The sequence below is a fragment of the Centroberyx gerrardi genome, chromosome 12 (assembly GCF_048128805.1).
Source record: "Centroberyx gerrardi isolate f3 chromosome 12, fCenGer3.hap1.cur.20231027, whole genome shotgun sequence".
Classification (NCBI taxonomy): Eukaryota; Metazoa; Chordata; class Actinopteri; order Beryciformes; family Berycidae; genus Centroberyx; species Centroberyx gerrardi.
In genome coordinates, this window is record NC_136008.1 from 27,571,164 (window position 1) to 27,588,131 (window position 16,968).

The 16,968-nt window shown below is 42.9% G+C and overlaps 2 protein-coding genes across 2 annotated transcripts in view; both read right to left on the reverse strand.

The window, feature by feature from the left end:
- sox4b (SRY-box transcription factor 4b) overlaps window positions 1–16,968 on the reverse strand; it is a 416,166-nt gene that overhangs the window by 316,982 nt on the left and 82,216 nt on the right. The window lies entirely within an intron of this gene.
- Window positions 1–16,968, reverse strand: part of cdkal1 (CDK5 regulatory subunit associated protein 1-like 1) — a 295,881-nt gene that overhangs the window by 202,847 nt on the left and 76,066 nt on the right. Inside the window, exons 5-6 of the mRNA XM_071913088.2 lie at window positions 10,896–10,992; window positions 1,993–2,041 (exon numbers count right to left, since the gene is read on the reverse strand). Of these exons, the coding sequence (XP_071769189.1) occupies window positions 1,993–2,041; window positions 10,896–10,992 (146 nt within the window). The remainder of the gene's footprint in view (window positions 1–1,992; window positions 2,042–10,895; window positions 10,993–16,968) is intronic.

Genomic DNA, 16,968 nt, shown 5'->3' on the forward strand with positions numbered 1-16,968 from the left:
AGTGTGCGTGCTCAGCAACCCTCCCCGAGATAATTAAAGGATAAAAAAAACATACTTTGACATTTTACAGCTGGCGGTAACCCGAGCTGTACATGAAGCAAACCCGGTAGCAAGTGGATGCTTTATGATTAAACGTAGTATTGCAGCATCTAGCCAAGTATGACAGTTCTTCAACTTATTTTTCAGCCGGGATCCAAATTGAATAGATGTAGTCCCGCACCTCGAGAACCGAGCTCATAAAAGCATTCCAGTGCTCTTGTCATGTGGAAAACAGACCTGCAAGCAATTTTGGTGCAGCAAAGTCCTGCATCTATTAGTAGTACATAGGAGTAAGTATTTTAGTAGCCATTACTAAAGGCAAATCCCCTAGCTTAAAGGTTTATGCCCAGGTCTCTGAGCTGAAATAACAGCTCTCTGTTTATAGGAGGCCATAAAGAACGGTAATGATACTGGGGAAATGAGTTTCTATGGAGGGAGGGAAGGGGGGGAGAGAGAAAGGGAGGGAGGAAGGGAGAGTGGCAGGGATGGAGGATGGAGAGGAGGGAAGGGGAGGAAGAATGGAGGGAGAGAGGAGGAAAGGGGAAGAGGATGGGGGGAATAAAGGAGGGAGAGATAGAGGAAAGGGAACAAGGGACGGAGGGATGTGACAAAGGAAGGGAGGGAAGGGGGGAAACAGTTGGAAAGGAAGGAGGAAGAAAAAGAAGAGTCGAAAGGAGGCTTGTCGGTAACAAACATCCCATTCAACCCACTGTGTGTGTGTGTGTGTGTGTGTGTGTGCGTAGCCAGAGGGTTTGGGGTTGATGACACATCGTAAAATTAAGCTGTACTTCAGCGTCTGTACTCTGTCCTTCATTAGAGAGGCGTGCAGTGAAAACTACTCACTCTACACACTACACACACACACACGCACACACACAAAGAGTGTAAACTCAATCTGTTCTTTATTAGAGAACAGCTGGGGGTCTATGACAGCTTGACTGGACACTCTCACACTGTAAACTCTATCTGACCTTCATTAAACAGTTAAGTGCGGTGGTTGGCTAACAGTTTAAATGGCTGACCTAATCATTGCCATGTGAGTCTGCCTCTCTGTCAGGGAGCTGCTCAGACCGGCCACTTAACAAGTCGCACAGACGGCAACACATATGAGATCCGACAGCAACACTGATGACTTCTCTGTTGACACGATATTCAATTCAGAGTATCAATCTGACCCATTATTATGAATTTCTGACTACTACATAGTCAGAAATTCAATTAGTTTTGGGTCCATTTTTACCTCTATTCATACGATTTACCGTCCTTTGAACTGTAAAAAAAAAAAGGCAGAAAATCAAGTTGCTCTGCTGCTGCGCATCAGATTTTAGCACAAGGCAAATTCTCCGGAAGCAACACTCCATTTTAGCCTGGTATCACTCTGAAATCAAATTTCAGCATACCTTGACACTTTGTACAGTAGTGTTTTGTCTTCATAACAAGTGACTGGCACTTTAAAATTCAAAATCATGGCAGTCCATCGAATGTTTTAAAATGAAAATCACTAGAAAGCAGACCAAATAAAGCATAGGATTATTTGGGCATTTTCTCTCATGGTAAACTGATGTATTTCTAGTAGCTATGGGACGATATATTGAAATTCAATATATCACAAAAGCGTGGCGATACATATTGTGGGGCAGAAAAATGAATGGTGATATTAGCTCCATTTTATTCTGCTGTAGTAATCACAAATGAGACGCTTGACCATCACAATTTCACAAGCTCTCCATCCACATTATATTTGGATGGGACTCATTCTGAGTCCTTATGGTCTGTCAATATTTGGAGGGACGACTTCACTGTAAATCATTCATACTTGCAGGTAAAACTCAGAAACACTGTTTTTTATACCAACGATGGAAGGATGCTCATTCATTCATTAGTTGATCAATTCATCGTTGCTCATTCATTCATACAGTGTGTGTGTGTGTGTGTATGTGTGTGTTGTCGTACCTTTAACGGCCTCATCCACTACTTCCACGACGCGATCAATCTGTTGGACCTGAAACACACACAGACGCACAGGGGAGAAGTTTATTGACATTGACAAACAATGTCCGCACACCCAAACAGAAGCGTGATATTGACGACACACACACACACACACACATACATACTGATCGACATGCAAACAAAGTGGGCACTGTAAATACACACACACACACAGAAAAAAACAATGTGTGCAGGCAGACACACAAAGACACAAGGACAAACAGAGACAGAGGCACGCAGAGTTTTCTGCAGCCAGGATTAAGTGGCATTGATTTCCTATATCCCACCTAGTGTCTATGTAGCTATAACACCACTTATATTACTTATTGACAGAGTCTGAGTCTGGACCATAGGAGATCAAGTGGCTGAGGAACTGGAAGCAGAGAGAAAGAGGTAAAGAGAGGAACGGATAGATGATCAGACAGAGACAGAATAAAGGAAAGAGACACTTCTTCCAAGAGAGAGAGAGAGAGGAAAAAGACACAACACAGACAAAGAAAGAGAAACAAAGATGGAGTTGGCTCAGACACGGATAGACACGGTCGTTTCCCCTCATCCCGTCCACTCCACTAGTGAATAGCCTTCTGCTGTTTTGACAGGGGGGAAACGCAGAAACATCATCAAATCGTCTTGTGGAGAAAATGGAGCAAGACCCCGCCGCACGCCGCTTAATATCAGCCGAGCCATTAGGAGGTTGAGTTAGGTCCTGAGAAGAGCCGGAATATTCTACTGAGATCGGCTCTCTGGTTTTACCAATCTACCAGTCCCTGAGCGGTAATCACAGAGGAGAAGCGGACGAAGAGAGAGAGAGAGAGAGAGAGAGAGAGAGAGAGAGAGAGAGGTGGGGGGTTAGGGGAAAAATGATTTCTCCTGCCATTATTTCCCTCCTTTCATTCCTCCCAGCGTGCCTTCCACCTCCATTTCTCACTATTCTTCGAGGTCTAACTTCTAACCCTTGGTGCCCACTCTTGATGCCTCCAGGCCTATTACCCAGAGCAACCCTCCTTTCACACACACACACACACATACACACACACACACACACACACACACACTGTGCCTGGCAGGCAGCAGTTATATGCACGGTAAGCATTGAAATAAAAATCTATTTTCTTCTAATGGCTGGGCAATCTGGGTCCATTCAGAGCAGCGGTGGGCATCCAAAAACACAGTATACACACACACACACACACACACACACACACACATTGCTGGCCTACAGGAGACAGCACTTATAGTAAGAACCTGTACAACTGCTGGGCCGTCCAGAGGAAACGAGCACTATTGCTCACTCAAGGGTGAGACGGATTTCTTGTTCATGGATGAAGGAGAGAGAGAAAGAGAGAGAGATGAAGAGTGAATCTTTTTGGTGCTAAAGTGTATTCAACCCAATGAATCATCGGTGACCAAAGATTGGATCGTTGCTTATCTGAATTTTCAATACATTTCAGTGTTTCCAACATTCCACTCTTCCAACCTCCAAATAAAACTAAACTAGACAAGAACAGGTGTCTCTGGTCCAACTGGACCCTTATGATCAGCACTCAGTGATGCCCATATAGTCCCATTATCATTATCATGCCCATTATCATGATAGAAATATCCAAAGAGCCATCCTTAAAGTGCAATATCTACTGGAACCGATCCTGTAAAAGGCCCAGGAGCAAGCCTCCGTCTGAGAAGCAAAATTAGCTCCACATCTGCAGAAAAAATCTACATGAACACTTAAAAAACAACTATTTGCTATGCATCTGGCATTTCTGGGTCCATTTTGTTGTTTGGTGGTGTATTTTTCTTATTCCTGCAGTTAACTAGCCAAACGTGACACCAATATAGAGTTTAACAGCATCTAAAATATCAAATATCGAATATTAGATTTTGGTGTCAGTCCCTAATAATCAAAGAGCAAGGGCTTCTTCAATGTTCAACAATCAAGCAAAGAGAAGTCTTAAATAGAAGAGGCAAAGAGACCAATTTCTCCATTGATACAAGCCTCAATAGACTATAATGCAATGCAGCTACAAGACATTTTCATGTGTTTTCAGTAGCTTTTTCTCAACTGAAGTAGAAGTGGGCGAGGAGACGGGATCAAAAAAGTAAATAAGTTCATCACAAAAAAACTCCTTGAATGCATTGAACAGTGTAAGAGTACTGAAGGCTGCAACTTTCCTTTAAAAGTTAAAGTTAAACTTAGCTCACCTTGAAGCTATACACAAAGAAAAGATAGAAAATGTTAACATATTCTTTGAAAAGTGGGAAGAAGCATATTTTGCCATAACAGAAGTGAATCCTAAATTCACCTATCTTAGTTTAACCATCCTATATCATCTTGATTTTAGGATATAGTGACTGCTGTGACTAAACTCTGTGTTCATCATTTTCGTAGGCAAGGGATACCACAAATTTAACTGAAGACTTGTTTCTGAGCAATGACTGACAGAAGCTGTTCCACATGCTTCTGTCAAGCGGATACAATTATACTGCAGAAATGTAAGAAATGCAGAAATCTTTCTTGGAAGTTTTTCCTTGTATGCATTGAGGGTCTAAGGCTGGTGGTGCCAGTAGGTTAGGCTATGTAGAACAGGTAGGCTGTTATGTCTTGATAAAATCTGCTTTTGTGTATCTTGTGCTTTTCCTGATGTTTGTCTTATATCATATGGTCGATTGTTGATCAGTTAGATCTAGTTAGGCTCATTCTCTGTAAAGTCCTTTGAGGCATGCATGTGATGCCTCATGAGGATAGACGATAGAAATAAACAAACTTGAACTTGAGCTTGACTCCCAAAGCATTTGGCAGCAAATTCAGGGTGTCTGCAGGTTCTAAAAACTCTTAAAATGTCAAGAATTTGATTATCTGTTGTTACCACTGTTTAACTAGTGAGCAATCAGCCCGGACATGCAGACCTGTACACGGCTGATTGCTTTTGCAACACTTCTAGCGAGGCAAAGAATACTCTTACGCCCGGGCCACACCGCCTACCTCTACCAGTGCATGACGGCTACCTCGCTGAACTGCTGCGGCTCGCACGTCTGTGGTGTCCACACAGACAGCGCTGCTGCTGCGGTGCTGCCTTCCAGCCCTATCTTTCTACATTGAGTTTGCCTTTGATAATGGCCATAGAATGTTTCATTTCATGTCATTATATAAATATATATATATATAGATATGTCGTTTTTGTTTACCCTCGTTCAGAGAGAGAGAGAGAGAGAGAGAGCACAACGGAAAAATACTGCCCTTCACCTGATGTTCTTTTAACTTATTAACATAATATAATTATAGCCTACGTGGGGTTTCGGCTATGACTACCGTATTTCCACAATTAAAAGCCGGTACTCCACTAATTTAGCTGTGCAAGTCACTGAATTTTCTACAACACGGTCCTGCAAATATTTCACAATAAAAGCCTTGTGTTAACAAATGAAGGGATTCTGTCCACAGAAACGCTAGAGGGCTTTTAATTTGAAACGGAAACAGGAAGTGTTGAGTTAAAAAAAAATATTTTTTTTTTTATGTCTGTGACATATTCTACAGATATAGACATTGAAACTGTATTGAAAGGTGTAATGTTGCTGGTAACATCTTTTTCACTGTCTATTTTTGCTGAGAACCGCACGCGTCACGCGGAAAAAATAGGCGACACGCCGAATCTCTAGATGAGCCGTGCCTGAGCCGCGCATGAGCCGTTCTTCTCACGCGGGCTGTGTGGCCGCTCTAACCTGTTAACATGGGCGCCGAAATGAAAAGCAACAGGTTCCGCGACGCACACGCGCTGCTCAGGTAGGCGGTGTGGCCCGGGCGTTAGCTTGGAAATCGCCTACACCCTCCCCATTCTCCGATTCTGGCTGAAAGATGCGATGTCGTTTTTGCATCTAGAAAAGATAAAGTTTACACTTAGAGGGTCTAGCGAGCGCTTTTTATATTTTATTTATTTATTTATTTATTTATTTTTCTCCTCCACTTTTTTCTAGGCCATCTACTTATTCACTCCATTGTTAGTATTATCGTATTGGTTTTCATTTGTTATCGCTGTCTTCCCTTTCTAATTTTTTATTTGTATTATTATTTTTTGTAATGTGTGGTGTTGTTGTTGTTGTGCAGGGGTTGGGTGGAGTGGTAGGGTGGGTGGGGTAATAATGTGAAAAATGGTGACCTGTAAACCTGGCATTGTGTCTACTGTTTGCTTATGCTTTTCACCAATAAAAACTATTCTAAAAAAAAAAAAAAAAGACCTGTACACGGCAGGATAAAACACATTATTTTCAGTGGTGAAATTAGTCTTATATTTAATTCTAACTGGGGGTCTAAAAAGGGCTTGAAAAGTCTTTCACTGAAATTTGCAGACAGCCTGAAATTTGTACAGCTGATGCCAATAATATGCAAATTAGCAAATAATTCATCTGGCCCTCACAGCCGTGACATTGCCAGAGACCCATTTTAAGCCAGGAAAAATCCTGTAAGGTCTTTGGCTTTGTGGAGTTATGGTGGATTCTAGATAGATAGAATTAGTAGAGTGATTGTGAGGAGCAAGCATGTTTTTGTTGCATGAACCTGGACATCAATCTGTACATGAATACAAGTAATTATTATTAAATGCCCGTCACTGTGGCACGAGGCCCCTTCACTACATTTTGTTTTAGGATATCCCTCTTGAGTGTCCTTACAGGTTGCTGAATCTAGGAAGTTCTCAAGTTAAGATGAATGTCCAGTATTCAAAATCTGAACTGTGGACCACAGATAAAATCCAAACTGGATTTAGTAACAGCCTTTCTGTAATGGCAAAACTCCCAAACTCCATTTTTAAGTGGAATCAAAAATTGCAATTAGGATGTTTCTGTAATGCAGGCCCAGGAGCCAAATGAGTCATTTATCCTCTCTCCCTGGGACCCAAGCTAATTAAAACACATAACTGCTCTTGTCATATGCAAAAGCCCATAAGACATGAGGCCTTAGTGCAATTTGTAACCCACAGTTAAGACAGTGAGCTTTAGGTGGTCACAAAATAGTTGGCCCACCCAAGACAAGGCATCGCTGCATAGAGAGTTTTTGGGGGCAGCCAAAATGTAACTGGTGAGCGATAATTAGTGATGACATATGAGACAAAAACTTTGGACCAAAGTTATGTCCATACAATAATGTCCATACTCCAAGAAGTAATGCTAGTTATCAGCAAACTGGTAGGCCAGCCAGGTCTGTTTGCTAAATACCTGCACAGAGCCAGTGTGTGTGTGTGTGTGTGTGTGTGTGTGTGTGTGTCTGTGTGTGTGTGTGACAGAAAGAAAGAGAGAGAGAGACTGGTGAGCCAACAGCCTCTAACAGTGGGTAGGCTCAAGTCTGAATTATTAGTCTGTAATTTGTATACCAGATATTTATCCAAACTTGATATTTTCCATTTCTTAAGTTTGTGAAATGCTTAAAGATATGCAGAAAGATCTCATTTATAACAAGGGTTCAAATACATAGAGGGTTGACTGATCGCGTTTGCTGGCCCAGGAAAAACCCTGCACACATATGCTGAGAAAACTATTGCAGGCAGTGGGGTGTGCATGTATCTTTTGTTTGCATCTTTGCTTAACCAGGGTAATCCTTTGATTACTTAGCCAACACTGTGCGTATGTGTATGGATGTGTGTGTGATGTGGTTTACGTGCAGGATGTGACATGTTTGCCTTGCATTCAACACATTGTCATTCATATCATTGGAACTTTAGTCCGGAAAACAGAACAGAAATACACACATACATAAAAGCTGACACGCAGGCCTATCAACTGTGAGTGCATGAAACAGGTAATGCAGTTTTATTTTGTTTTGTTTTTTTCCCCAACTACACCACCTTATTCTAGCCGTTAGTGCAATCACCTCATGCAAATTCAGCGCTGTTTATTTGCATCTGATTTGCATATCCCACCAACTGTCACTGTCATTCTGTGTTTGATTGTAACTACCAAGGATACACAGGGGGAGTGTGTGTACATACATGTGCCTCTGTCTGGGTGTGTGAGCATGGATGTGTGTCTGTTCATGTGCACATGCATCCACCCATCCCTCACTTGTGTGTGTGTGTGTGTGTGTGTGTGTGTGTGTGTGTGTGTGTGTGTGTGTGTATCAATGCATAATCCAATCTACTCATGACAATGGAAAAGGCCTGCAGTGGTAAACTCACCAGCTGTTTCCGCCTAGCCCTGAAGGTTATTACATATACAAGCCTGTTTATCTGAATGTAATTATATTATACATACATGCCGCTTGATTTGAATGTAATTATGTTACAGGCTGGCACGTTTATTTAAATGCAATTACATTATTTATGGTAAAAGATATTTAACGTAACATTTGAGGTCCCCCTGTTATTCTGAGGATCGGGACAGTAATCAACTTAGGATATTGGACTGTTTGATTTATCCCCATTTTCAACGAGGGAGGATGTTTTATATGCGAGCAAATAGAATTCGCATTATGTGAAATTAACATCAAAGTTTCATGTGATTTAGTAGGCACAGCTTGTCTCTTGTCTTTGAGCATGGACTGAATAGCTAAAGAATGCAGGCATGATTCTAAATTGACCAACTCTATTTTAAGTCTAGCCTTCTTAGATGTATCTTAGATACGCACTGATGCAATAATTATTTAGCTCTTCTAACCATGGAATAAATGTCTTTATTAGTATTTCAGGCACAAACGTGTTTGCATTGCGCACTGCTCGACTGAGGAATATCTAATGAGTTTCCATTGTTTGCTTTTTTGCCGAATTGTTTGATGTCATTTTGTTTTCATGATCATTTGCAGGATCAAACTGGACTCAATCAAAACATTTCCCTCATCTCGCCAGAGCTTATTCTCAATTGACACGTTTTTATGTGATATGCAAATGCTGCTGCGGATGAAAGTTTCTCAATTCCACCAAGCCGCTTCATTTTAAACCCTAGAACTTGGACTGAGTTGTTGGCCGTTAGATGATTTGGTGCTGAGAGGTGGCAGGACATGGCAGAGGTGATGCACGATTCATAAAATGAGGAAAAACATATCTCTCATTGCAAATATACCATCACGTCTATGATTTTAATGAGGCATGCTTAAACAGTGGATAATTTAATACAGCCTCTTGGCTTTCCTCCTGTGATTACTCAGGTGAAATGGCCTGAAAAGGAAAAGTACGGGACAGCTTAATTTCAGTTGCAAGTCAAAATAGCCAAAAGCCAAAATCACTGGTTTGAGTGAGACTGTAGGGCAGGATGGTTTTAAATCCCCTGAAAAGAGCCAGTGATTTTCTCTCCCAATGTCCTGTTTGTTTCTGTGACTCCCCTGATGTTGGCTGGGGTTTGCACCGTTTCTGCTTTCTGTTGGCCTTCTATGTTCTCTGTGACCTTCTGCTCCCTCACCTTGCCGTCTGAAGACAGTGAAAAACTAGACGGAGATGGGAAGATTGCACAAAGCCCGCTCTCAGCATTCACTTGTCCCCTCTCTCCTTGTCTATCAATCAGACCCACCTCGCTGTAGGGGTCAATGCACCAGATCTTTCTACACTGTGTTGGTGTTCAGGTGCTCCTCTCTCTATCGCAAAACACAAACCATAATGGATTTTCAATGGTCTGGTTTGGTCCCTGGGTCATGAGACATTTTCTGTGTGTGGGTGACAGCTATATATATTACAAAAATAGCCAAAATTGGAGCAATGGGACTGATGCAGGACATAAATGGACTACACCAGGAAATACATCCATATTTCCCTGGTAAACTGTTGCTGCTCCAGTGCTGCACGCACACACCGTAATATACACTGTGTTGAGTGACTATAGGTAGCTTGAGGTATTATAGACTGGCTTTATCTCGAAAATGACAACTTGTAGCAGTGCTAAAGCTAACTGGAAAGTAATTTCAAATGTGCGGATAAGTTTATAAAACATATAATACAAAAATAACATACATTTTGAACCATCAGGGACGATTTTCCCTGTGTAAACGTCTTGGAGCATTACTTGTTTCGTTTCCATAGGAAATGAACATGGTGGGCAATGGGAAACTGTGCACAGCGGATAAATACATGGTTGTTCACCTTAAAGAATTCTTAAAATGAACTGTGGCTACATCAGCTATACTGAGTTAATGACATGTCGTTTTTTTTTACATTTCTGAATCTACAGGTCATATAATAAAAACCACAAATAACATTTTATTTCTAAATGTCAGTCTTCTCACTTTGGGTTAATGCTAGTCACCTACTATCACTCAACACAGTGGATGTTAAAGCATGGATGATTTTGGCTTGTATGTTCTCATTACTTAACAGATAGGTTGACCAACAGGCAAATATCCTAAAAAAAAAATCCTGTATATATCCCTTTCACAGGAGTCTGTGCCATTTCTCCCCCGCTCTCACCCATCCCCTCCTTTCATATTTTACCACTGTTTCAACCTACTGCTGGCTTTCTCCTCCTGCCTCAGCCTCCTCTTCTCCATTCTCTCTCCTTCCCTCCTTCATCTCGTTCTTCCACTGTCACTCTTCCCTCCTACCTCTCCAGAGCTCACTCCTAGGAGAGCCTCTCCCTCTTTTCTCTCTGTCAGACTCCTTCCTCCTGCCCTCTCCCCTCATATATCCCCCCCCCCCCCCCCTCCCTGCTCATGTTAGTGGTCTTGGTCTCGTCTCCCAGGGAGGTCTATTGATCCAGCGAGCTGCAGGGAGGACTGAATAGAACAGTCGCAGCAGGGCGGCGGCCAGGTGAATGACAGGTCAAACCGTCTGTATCTGCGCGTGTGTGTGTGTGTGTGTCTTTCTGTCTGTCTCTCAGTGTGCTGGACTCTCCAGTGAACCTACTGGGCTCGGAGATGAACTGGGTGTACACACACACACACACACACACACACATACCCCTATGATGCTGAGGCCTTTGAGGTAGTCCATGCGTGGCTGGGCCTGGGGAACACAACCTGCTACCACCACCTTCTTCTGCTGATCCTGGGCTTTCCTACACAAACACATAAACAAAGAAAAAGTATATTATATTATGTCCACACCAAACACTGTGTTGTTGCTCTGGAATCTCCCTGGAGCAATACGGGAAAATAATGATATTTTACATGAGAGTTATACATTGATTTTGGGTTTTGAAGGCTGATACCAATATTTTTGTACTGAAATGGCCAATAACTGATATTTTGTGCCGATATTCAATGTCTATAAATCTGAAACACACACACATACACATTCACAAACAAAATCCCCAAAATTACAAAAATTCTGTGTTTCTCTAAGAATTTTATTTTCGCAAGAGTGGAAAAGCCTCTGAAACAGAATTTAGACCATCATGTGATACTAAAACTCTCCACTGACATCTGGATGAATGAAATTGTTCTAGGTGGGTCTGCAGCTTTCACACCCCTGAAGGTGCTGACTAAAATACTCCCACAGCACACTGGAATGATTTCTCTCTTCAGCCATCTGATATAAAAATAAAAATGATGAAAAACACTAGCTGTGATCCGGGAGAAACCTGACAGGCCGATATCAGACCAAAATATTGGCCGAACCCCATTTTACATTTACATTTCCCTAGAAATACATATTTCTCATCACTCCTACATCCATTTTCTTATCACTCATAGGTCTGGATAAACAAAAGAGCTTGTACTTTAGAAGTTCAAAACAGCGACATCAAGGTTCTTTGACATTCAAGCAGAAGTTTGGCATTCATGGGATCGGTGCTTTGACCACAGTTCCAGCCGAACTGTTTTGATTCAAACGTCAGAAAAGCAGAATAGTAGGAAAAAGAAAAAAAAGAAAAAAGGATGGTGCTTGAGAGTGCTGGACCCATGCCAGCACACTTAGTTGTTTTGTCTCAAAACTTTCGAGTCAACCTTGAATCCTCAAAGTTCTGGACTGATGACTTTATGACAATTGCCTTACAGTCCTTGCTGCCATAACCGACTGTGTGATTTGAAGCACGTAAAGTGGAAACTTGAACTTTTTAATACAAATTTTCAATACGGTTGACACATTCCAGTGGCAGCCATTCAATGACAGGAAAGCAACGAGCTTTCAAAATGAAACTCGCTATTCAGAGGTTAAATAACACTGGCTGGGTACTTTAAGATCTAGTTTTCATTTATATCATTTATTTTGATATAATGGCTTGACACAGAGGCTGAATCATGACCCCCAAACAAAAAAATCATTTTAGTCCCTTGGCCTTCATGGGCACTGTTTCGCTATTTTACAGTCTAACATCAACAGAATTCCTCTCTCAAAGAATTATTTTCTTAAGACTTTCTTGCCTTGCACAGACATTCCATGATCTTAGACAAAACCATTAAAACCACTATGACTGGAGAAAGCCGCTTTTCCAACTCCCACAATTTGAACTTTTCATCCACAAATCGCCCCCTTTGCGTGAATGTACAATGTTCCGTGTGTGTGTGTGCAAAGTTTTCAAAGTAAACTCATTATTTCCTCAAAATCCATTAAGCAGCAGTCTCTTCTATTCTGTTCCTCCAGCCTTGAGGACTGGAGCTTGACATTCATCCGACTCTGTAGTGGTTCACTCTGATATGGTGCAAAGCTGAACGGAGCACAAAAGGTCTACTGTAAATGGTGCAAGAAATCTACACAACCACTGTACATTATTGCATGCGCATAGGTGCGTGTGTGCATGTGTGTGTGAGACAGAGAGAAACAGAGAGAGAGAGAGACAGACACAGAGAGAAAGAGAGAGAGACTGCTGTGATAGGTGTGATGGTGAATCAGTGCAGCCCTTTGCTTTTTAAGTGTGGATGTAAGTGTGCATGTGTGTGCCGTGACTTAGGCCTATTTAACATGTATATAGAACACATTCAAACTTATAATAATGACTGGAGTTCATAAAATCCAGATTGCTTTTCTGACAAAACAGGTTAACATAACCTTTGACGCCAAAAATGATGAAAAAAGTGGCTGAGGGAGTCCAATATTTACAGTGATGTTAGAACAGCTAACAGCTGTTGTTAAGCACAACACAAAGTGGTCATAGGCAATCACATGTGTACAGATAAAGTATTTTATAATGGATTTGGATGTGACCTGTCCATTTTAGAAATCATTACTAGAAATGACAAAAAGCACTAAGAAGTCCATTTTTAAGATGCTGTGAATCAAAAGGGGGTGGGGAAAACCAAAGTAAAAAACAAGCCACATTGTGTGTGTGTGTGTGTGTGTGTGTGCGTGTGTGTGCGTGCGTGTGTGTATGTGTATGTGTGTTTTCGTGTCACCTCCGGTTAGTGGTAGTCACATTTTGAGACGCTCGGTCTGCCTGACAAGAGCTTTTGGAAGAGCTGCCCAGACTCCACTATGAATCTTTAATAATGAAACCTCCTGACAGCTGGAGCGAGGGAGCGAGGGAGGAAGGGAGCGAGGGAGGGAAGGAGGGATGGAAGGGGGGGAGGAATGTGTGTGAGGGGAGGAATCGAAGGAGGAGGAAAGAAAAGGAGCAATGAGAGTAGATGCACACTGTCAGTTGCGTTTTAATTCAGAGTCTGTTTATATTCTCCGGTAAAAACAAAGGGAGGAGAGAGAGAGTGATGGAGGTGAGGCAGGGAGGGGGCAGAGTGAGGAGGAAGAGGTAGATGAAGGTAGACAAACAACTCAATTCAAAGCCCAGTTTACGTGATCGAGTGAATGAGGAAGGGAGGGATGGATGAAAGCAGAGTGGATGAGAAAACAGTGGAGGGATGAAGGAAAGAGAGATGAAGCTCCAAATAAACGTGTTTTTTTATGATTATTGTTATTATTCAGAGCCTGTTCGCATTATTCAGGGTTACTCCGGTGACAGCTGCGAATTCTGCGGATAAATCAATAACTCTCTTTCTCTTTTGCTCTGCCACTCTCTCTCTTTCTCCACCTTTTTATCTGCATCTCACTCTGTCTTGTACACAACTATTGAACAGACAGCAACAAATCATTTTAGATGCCTAATAAACACATGCAAACAGAAGATTTGTGCGTATGATTTTTGAGGCTCGTGCCCGGCTTCTATTCAACTTCATAAATTAACGTCCATTGGGGAAATGTTGGCCTTGTCCATTTATTGTAGGAGGTGAAATAAAGCCCGGGCCACTGTGACCGCCTATGTCTGTCTGTTGTGGTGTAAATGGGCCCGACCTAAAGAAAGAGAACGAGACAGAGGGAGGGAAGGGAGGGAAGGGAGGTAGGAGAAGGCTGTCACCATGAAGTGTTGCTGAAATAATGGATGAGAGAGAAAGGTGGAGAGAAATACAGGAGGGGGAGTGGTGGGATTGTGTCAGAGTGTGTGTGTGTGTGTGTGTGTGTGTGTGAGTGGGTGAGTGAGTGAGTGAGTGAGTGAGTGAGTGAGTGAGTGAGTGAGTGAGTGAGTGAGAGAGAGAGAGAGAGAGAGAGAGCAACTGGTACAGAGAGTAGCCTGTTCTCCGACGCGGCTCCTTATGAAGGACCCACACTGGTATCATCACACACACACACACACACACACACACACACACACGCACAGTAGGGGTGTGTCTGCATAATTCACAGTGTCCCCTGCCAAAATGCGCCAAACGCTCCTTTAATGTGCTCCTCATTCCCCCCGCCCACACACACGCAGCCGCGGCTGACACGGCGAGTGAGGCGACAGCGCCTGAGCCGTCGCCTCGGCGCCCCGGGGGGAACGGGCCAATCACGTCGCGGCGCGGCCGGCTCCCGGACGGGGACGAGATGGGATGGGATTATGCGATGCGGCCGCCGCGGCGATGGTGTTGAGCCCGACCGAGCGCTCGCCGCCAGTGACCCGGACCGGAGCAGATGTCCCCGGGGATCAGACGACGAGGTGTGTGTGTGTGTGTGTGTGGTATGTGAGTGGGTGTGTGTGTTTCCTTGGCTTGGCACCTCGCCCTACATCTCTACGGCCCCCTGTCAAGTCTGTGTTACTGCTGTTCATAGCCCCAAGTCCACACACGCACACACACACATAGGCTCTGAACACACACATGCTCCAAACATACATACACACAAATGGCTACGGATGGCCTCGGCAACAGTGTAGACTAGTCTATGCATACATGTATGACCTCTGTGGTATGTATGTACAGTAGGGAGGGCTGTGCTGTACATACTGGTTTTTAACAGCTGAATGGACACAGTGAATCAGTCAAATTAGACTCGACTAAACGTCCAACCGAATTGATCAGGTTGACTGGGAAGAGTCCCTTACTGTAAATATGACGTTGAAATGGCTGTAGGCACTGGGTAGACCACGGGGCATGACCTATATAAGGGTCCCTTCAACTTTTGCACAGTGCAACTTGAAGTGAAAGAAAGGCCCTTTCCTCGTGGATCATGGTCATCTGCTTCTGTACCATTAAGATGGCGACCGCAGCATCGCCGTTGACATCATCACAGAAATGAGCATTTCTTCTTCGTGTGTGGCCAGAAAGTTGATACTCTCAACATAACTGGAAAGTTCAGCCAAATGCCTTTTGCCATGTAAGAGTCTCATGTCCCAAACCAAGGCTATGGTCATCAAATACCACCAACATTTCAATGGCAGCCAGGTATTTAGCTTTATCATTTTTTTTAATTTCACATCACTTTACTTTTGGTTTATGGAGTTCTTTTGATGCTGCACTAGCCCTGGTGTATTTTTGACACTGCGTACCTTCTTCCTATTTCTAGTAACTTTTACTATAAGTGAGTGCAAGAGCATTTACTTTTTCATTTTTGCAGCCATCTTAAGCGATAGCCGTTCCGAGTTCTGATCCGAGCAGGAATACCAATTTTGCCCTTTCAAGTTGCGTGGATTTCAGCCCCGGACAAACATTTGAGACATGAGGACTTGCCCTGGGACCTTTTCTAATGAAATCACAAATATTCTTGTCATTTGCAGGAACACCAGAAACAGGCCCGCAGCCGCAAGCGATCGAGTGTGTGTGTGTGTGTGTGTGTCTGCATGTGTGTCCTCTCGATGACTCTCAGTCCCTGCTGTTAAACACCCTCAGCTCTATACAGATAGCAGCATAGGGGGGGGGGAGATGAGCTCATTACACACACACACACACACAGCTAGCCATATGCTCCTTAACAAATGTGTTGCTTAAAGGATGAGGTCATACTGTCCAGAGTTTAGAGGAAAAAAAAAGGTTGTGTAAGCGAGATGGGCTTGTCTGCATACTGATATGTGCTTTGTGTGCCAGCTTAATATACTAAGCACTGGCAGATTTCAGTATCTATCCTGTTAGGAAAATATGTGTTAAAATGCTCAATGTCTAAAATTAACTGATTATATGCTCTGTCATTGTATTCTGCTCTGATTTTACTCAATTCGAAGTTGCTTTACTGGCACGAAATACAAAAGTGCAAAAAAAAGAGATTACAAACAGATTGAGTAGGAATATTCTCGGTTGATGACTTTATTTCATCCCATGTTCCAGTTCGCTCCCCCTTTCCCCCCTCCTTTTCCATCTCCCATCTTTCTCCTGCCCTTGCTCCTCAGTCGTCTCTCCTTCCTCCCTCCTCCTCCCCTCCGCCCTCCGACAGATGTTTCTGGCTGAGTTGACGGCGAGCCAGCCAATCGGCACACTCCTGACCCTTCTGCATTAGCATAAGCAGCAAGGGGCGAGGTTAAGTACCCATCAAGCCTCCGCAATTAAGATATGAGCCTGTGTGTGACTGTGTGTCTCTGTGTGTGCCTGTGAGAGATATAATCTTTTATATGTTTTATAGAAAGCAAGACACGAATGAGGCCTAGGCCTACAATATATACTTTTTTTAAATTCTGTTCGTTTGTGAGTCAGATTGGATGTTTTTTTCCCAAATCATTTTCATTTTTTCTGGTACATTTCCAGCATTGAGTGACACTCCTGGCTGAACGAACGCACAGGAAACACGGTTTGTTACTACGATGCAGTACGCGAGCCTCTCCTCTGTGACTAACCGCAGTATACTGGCAAAGTTTACGAAA